Raw genomic sequence first — 5,571 nt, forward strand, 5'->3', positions numbered from 1 at the left:
CGGCGCGGCCACCACGGACGAGGAGCGCAGTGGCCGGCCATGAGCGACATCAGCGTCAGTGGACGGCACACGTGGGGAAGCTCGCGCTTGCCGTCATTGAGCGCTCCAGCACGACGAAGGAGAGCTGGCTGATCATGCTGGTTGGTGCGGGGGGCGGTGGTCTGGAAAGGGTCCCGCTAGTGATGGCGGCGTACGCGAGAGGCGGCCTCGTGCGTTTCGGCCCCATAGCTGAGGACGCGACACTCGCCGACGTTGCCCCGACGGTGCTGCACTGGTTTGACCTTTCCTCCGCTAATGACATGACGCGTGTGCGCGGGATGTGCTCCACAGGTGTTTTCGTCACGAGCTGCAAGACCACAACGAATTGGCCATGACTTTCGACCGGTGGCTGAGAACGAGAGGTGAAAAGAAAAAAGAAACTGGGATATGTGGTTTTGGAGGCATTGTGTGACTTTTGAAGTTATTTAAAGTGAGCTATGCTTCTTATTTGTGTGTTGGTATATATATATATATATGTATATATATACATATATGTGTGTATTAAGAGAGTGGGAAGGGGAAAAAGAGGAAGTGTTTTTTGGTTGCGGTTCTTTTTTTTATGTTTTTTTAGTTGTTTTGTTCTTGTGTTGTTTTTTTCCCCGTTGTTTGTTCATGTTTTTTTTATTGGGTGTTTGGAGCACATGGTTGCGCCTGATACCGCTTGGTGGTTTTGGGTGTTTTCAGCGCATAAGGAAGAGGCGTTGACCGAATACGCCGAGGGCGAGGGAGAAGGATGCAGAGCGGCGAAGGTGCCCCGTTGCCTGCTGCGATTCCGCACGGAGCGACTGGTGGTTCCGCGTCGTCGCTGTTGTCGACACCGGAGGGTGTTGTGTGGCGCGCCGACCAGGCGCGAAGGTTGCGGCCCTCTCCTTCGCGTGCAGCGCCGGTGCCTCCGGAGTCCTCGGCGTCGTCTCGCGTCTCCGAACATGACCGCGGTGCCTCCGGGGTAGACGCGTCCGCGCTGCACGACACAACCGTTCTTTCAGACCTCAGTGACGAGATTCAGAGGGTTGAGGCGCGCCTGGCGGCCATTCGGGAGGAGGAATTGCGTTTGATGCCCCAGCGCGTAGTCCCTGCGCTTCCGACGCGCGAGAGCGGGCGCTTTTGCTCCGTGTTGGATCTCCAAAACGTGGACATTGCCGCCCATCGTTCCGCTGCAAGCAGGTGTCGCGTGAATCCTCTGAGTGATACGGATGCGGAGCCAACGGATCTTGCTGCCCCGTCTTGCAGTAATGCACGGTACACGCCTGACGCGGACTTCACACACGTTTCAAAACGACAATATTATCAATCGCATAGAGTAGATTCGCCTTGGGCCGATGTCAATGACCCGACGAACACCACCGTGTCGGAAGGAAGGCGTCAAGTCCCTTTGGCGTCTGGGCCGGCTACGACTGGAAGCTTGCGTGAACCGTCAGTAGAGGCTTCCAAAGCTCAGTTAGAGCTGCGAGGCGCCGTTTTTTCTCTTGCAACCTTTCTTCGTCCGCTGCGCGTGGTGGACATTGAAATCGCTTCAGGCGTCTATGAAAAACTAGAGTTGTTTGCAGGCGATGAAATGGAGGAGGTAGCACGGAGCTTTATTACGAAGCATGGTTTGGACATGCAACGGGCCTTAAGACCACTTCATGCGTTTCTGTTGTCGCTTGACTGCGGTGAAGCGCGCAACCAGGCCCAGGAGTCCGCAGCGGAAGGTGGGGCTCCTCCAGGAGGCGGCAACAGCGCCGTCGCCACCGCCCCTAACAACATTAACCGCGCTCCTTCTTGTAGAGGCAGCTGCGGCGGGAAGCATGGGTGCCCGACGTTCTCGAGTCATGTGTCTGGGGCCGGGACGAACAATGCCGCGGATGAAAAGGCAGCACGTCCTCAGGGCCTCGATCCTGCCCCGCGGCATTCCCCAAGAGGCGTCTCCATGGGAAAAACTCGGAGGATGGCTGCTGCGCATGGGATTTCACAATTCGAGAAACACGTGGCGGGTCCTACGGTGGCGCAGGGGAAGTCGGCGTTGTCAGGCCGGTCCCAGAGGAAAACGGCCAGTCCGCCGGAGCGTGAACAGCAGAGGAACACGCCAGTAACTGTTCCAAAGCGTCTAAGCGTCATTGGCCAGAAGCAAACAAATACGCAGTTACAAGAATGCAGTCGCGGCGATACTCCGTCGCGGCGCAGCATAGAAACTGGTGCCGAGGCACTCGAGCTTTCAGTCCAAAAGAGAACTCCACCCGAGGTGAAGGCGGTGGAGGTGGAAGCCATAAAGCCCACAATAAGACGCACAAATAGTGTGCCGAGGGTACGGCCCCTAAATCGAGGTAGCGCCCTGGTGGTTTCACGACACAATTCAACAGAACCGCGTCGAAGTCTTAGTGCCTCAAGGAGCCGCAAAACTACGCCTCTTCAAGAGGAGCCCATGCCAGCGTTCAAACCTTCTCTTGCACCACGGAGTAGGCAATTGGCCGCACAGGATTTAGCACGTCGTCAGGGCCCTACGTATGCCCGTCTGCATGCGCACACTCCAAGGTTGTCAAAAGCCCACGCCGCTGCGGAGGCAGAATGCGTCGTTAAGCCGAAAATCCTTCCCCGCCAGAGGGAGGGCTTGCCTCGAGAGACAGTAGGGCAACGTCTGTACGAGCAAGCGGTGGATCAGCAGCATCGTATGCAGGAAAAGCGGATTAAAGAACATCAACGGAAGGAGGAGGAAGAAAAACGCTCCATCATTCCTGGGCCGCAGATTAACAAGGTTAGGGGACAGAATAAGCACGAGAGGGAGTCTATGCCAGCCAATTCTTGTGGTTTGCGAACATGGCCGCCGAATCAGAGGAACCAAACCTTGAACGTTCCGAAATCGCATGAGGAAAGGGAATTAGAAGCATGCACCTTCGCCCCTGCTGTTAACCCCGCATCGGTTCGCATGTTCAACCTGGTTGTTCGTGGCCTGGCGTTGGGTGAGGAACCGGCGGAACGTGAAGAAAACTCTGGGGTGCAGTTGGCAGGCCGAGTGTCCGGTGGAGGTAGTGGAGCACAAACCAATGAGAATGTTCCCAAACAATTTTCTGTAGAGGACCGTTTACTGCGTCATGAACAAAATCGTCGTAAACGGCTTGAAGAGGAGCGATTGTTCAGAGCAACCGTAGATGTGGCGACAGGACAACCACTCTTTCGGCCATTCCTTGGACGTTAGAGTCGAATGCAATCGGGGGGAAAAAAACATGTTGTTGCTTTGAGTATCATTCTGTATTTGTCTGTTTCATGGGGGTATGCATTGTCCTGTAGATGCGGCTGGCAGCTGGCGTCTTCCATCGCAATGTGGCCTTTTCTTTTATTTATTTATTTATTTCTTCTTGGCCGCCCTGCTCTGCTCTTCTGATATATGTCGTTTTTGGTCTTCCTTTGTGAATATATGTGTGGTTGTGCTGTTGTCTATTCGGCGATTTTGGCTCTTGTTGTTGGAGTTTGCTCCGCTCTGTGAGGCGTGTTTCGTTTTGTTTTTGCTTTTTTCCTTTTGTGGCTCTTCTGCCTACGAGCACGGTGGGCGGTGGGCAGGCATACTCCCATGCGGATGGATCACTTGGATGGTGCCTGCATTTCCCTTCTTCCTTTCTCTCGCACCGGTCCGGTTTAGATGTGATGAGGGCGGTTTTTGGTAAGAGGCCTCGACTGGCCTCCATTCGATGCCGTGCGGGCGTGGCCAGGCGGTCGCCCTGCATCGTCGGTTGCCTGACCTACTCCACGGAGGCGTGCATTGCGGCGCATACGCGGCGGGAACAGGTGAAGTTGACTTGCCGCTCCTTGCACAGTGCGTTGGGCTCGCTCTTAGAGGATCGTCAGTGTTTATACCGCGAAGCGGTTCTCACCTCAAAGCTCTCCCCGCATCGACATGCGTTGCAGAAGCTCCTGCGGAGGAACCCCACACCCGACGTTGGAGCCGTCGTTGAGGCCGAGTTAACGAGGGAGAAACTCTTGGAGTGTATGGAGGGATGGGTAGGCGGAGGGAATGATGGGGAAAGTTCCCTGCTGGACTTTTACAACGCGATTCTCTTAAGCTCGGTTGTCAAATCGGATGCTGATGTACGCCTGGTTTTGGATGTGATGCGGGATCATGACCAGCTGGAGCCAAATGTGGACACCTACATTGCCATCATGCTCTCACTTATCGCGGGACGTGGTGAGTCAAGTCGTCCGGCCGCTGATGCGGCGTTTTATTACTTTGGTCATGCTTTGAAGTCAAGGGGAGAATCCTTTATCACAGATAAGTTGTGGGGGACTTTGTTTATTGCGTGTGCCGTTATGGAGGCTGCAGGGAAGATAGTCGATCAGTGGTGGGATCTTCTTGTGAAAACCTGTGAGGTTGCATCTGCCCCGCTACCGTATACCGCCGTCCATGCCGCTCTGACGTGGTGCTCTGCGAATCGTGATGTGGAGCGAGTCATGCGTTTTTTTCACACCGCAAACAGTAAAGGTGTCGTTGTTGTTCCCGCGAATGGGGAATTACCTTGCGCCATTGACCGTGGGGGTCTCACCGAACCAAGCGAGGACAAGCTTGTGCAGATGTGTCAGTTGAAGCTTCTGGTGAAGCTGATGGTCACAGTAAAGTCCATTAAAATGGATGGTGGCCTTCGTGAGCTGGTAATTAAGGACATTCGACGCCTTATTGGGGCGGATCTGTTGAGAACTGCACCTTGGGGTGTTATTAATGACCTCTTGAGTGGCCTCTCCATGCCAAGTGCCATGCAATTGTTGAAGTTTCGCTCTATGGACCTTCCAGAGAGGGATGGTGCCATTCCGTTCGCACTATGGGCCTCACTCCTGCGCCGATGTGCCAGGGACCATCACATTGATCAGGCAGAGGCTGTTTTTCTCTTTATTCGCAAGCGGTTTCAACTAACAAGCGAGGAAAAGGCGGAGTTGGTGGAAATTATGATGCGTATGTTTGCGACGTTGCCCCAAGGAGATTTTGCCTCCGCCATGGCTCTCTTTTTGGAACACGTCTTGCGCCACCCCAACGGGGAGCCCTCGGTGAGGCCCAACGCAACGATGTACAACCTGCTGATTCGTGCTGGGGACTCGCGCAATGCCGCAATGATGACATTTCTTGAGGCGTGTGCTGCAGGGGTTGGGACAAATGATGAAACCTTTGAGACGGTCATGGGCTGTCACCGCCACACCGCCCTCGCATCGCTTACGCGGAAGCTGCCCCACGATTACCATGCCTCTAAGCTGGACGAGCAGCTTCACATCCCAGCGAACGTGGATGCCCATTTGCGCCGAGAGGAGGCGATGAAACTGCGCGGGAAACAGTTGGTGGACTCAACAGGAGAGGTAAACTGAGTTCATAAGGTGGCCGAAGAAAAGGTTATTGCTGGTTTTGTGCGCCTGTTCATGGCGGTGTGGATTTTGTTTTTGCATGTAACGCCCTTACCGAATTTATACACCGCCCTGTTTTTGTTCACTCGGCACCTGTGTGCTTGAGTGAGAGGTTGGCAGGGAGCGAACCCACGGCGCCAAGGAAGCAAGTTTTAAACGAAAGCAGAAAGGGCAAGA

The 5,571-nt window shown here is 54.6% G+C and overlaps 3 protein-coding genes across 3 annotated transcripts, besides 3 other annotated features; all 3 read left to right on the forward strand.

Moving 5' to 3' along the window:
* Positions 1–374, forward strand: Tco025E_06280 (uncharacterized protein; the record flags this gene model as incomplete). The annotated part of the gene is made up of 1 exon (XM_029373160.1): positions 1–374. A coding segment is annotated over one exon (374 nt), but the record flags the coding sequence as incomplete, so codon positions are not given.
* A 124-nt stretch (positions 375–498) lies between these two features.
* Positions 499–533: a microsatellite.
* A 239-nt stretch (positions 534–772) lies between these two features.
* Positions 773–3,211, forward strand: Tco025E_06281 (uncharacterized protein; the record flags this gene model as incomplete). Its single annotated transcript, XM_029373161.1, has 1 exon — positions 773–3,211. One exon carries the CDS (start codon positions 773–775, stop codon positions 3,209–3,211), a length of 2,439 nt encoding a protein of 812 aa, XP_029226731.1.
* A 137-nt stretch (positions 3,212–3,348) lies between these two features.
* Positions 3,349–3,370: a microsatellite.
* Positions 3,371–3,503: 133 nt separating this feature from the next.
* Positions 3,504–3,536: a microsatellite.
* Positions 3,537–3,657: 121 nt separating this feature from the next.
* Positions 3,658–5,358, forward strand: Tco025E_06282 (uncharacterized protein; the record flags this gene model as incomplete). Its single annotated transcript, XM_029373162.1, has 1 exon — positions 3,658–5,358. The coding sequence occupies one exon, from the start codon at positions 3,658–3,660 to the stop codon at positions 5,356–5,358; it is 1,701 nt and encodes a 566-aa protein (XP_029226732.1).
* Between the last annotated feature and the right edge of the window lie 213 nt (positions 5,359–5,571).

This window comes from Trypanosoma conorhini (assembly GCF_003719485.1).
Source record: "Trypanosoma conorhini strain 025E chromosome Unknown Tco_14.4_contig_00415, whole genome shotgun sequence".
Classification (NCBI taxonomy): Eukaryota; Euglenozoa; class Kinetoplastea; order Trypanosomatida; family Trypanosomatidae; genus Trypanosoma; species Trypanosoma conorhini.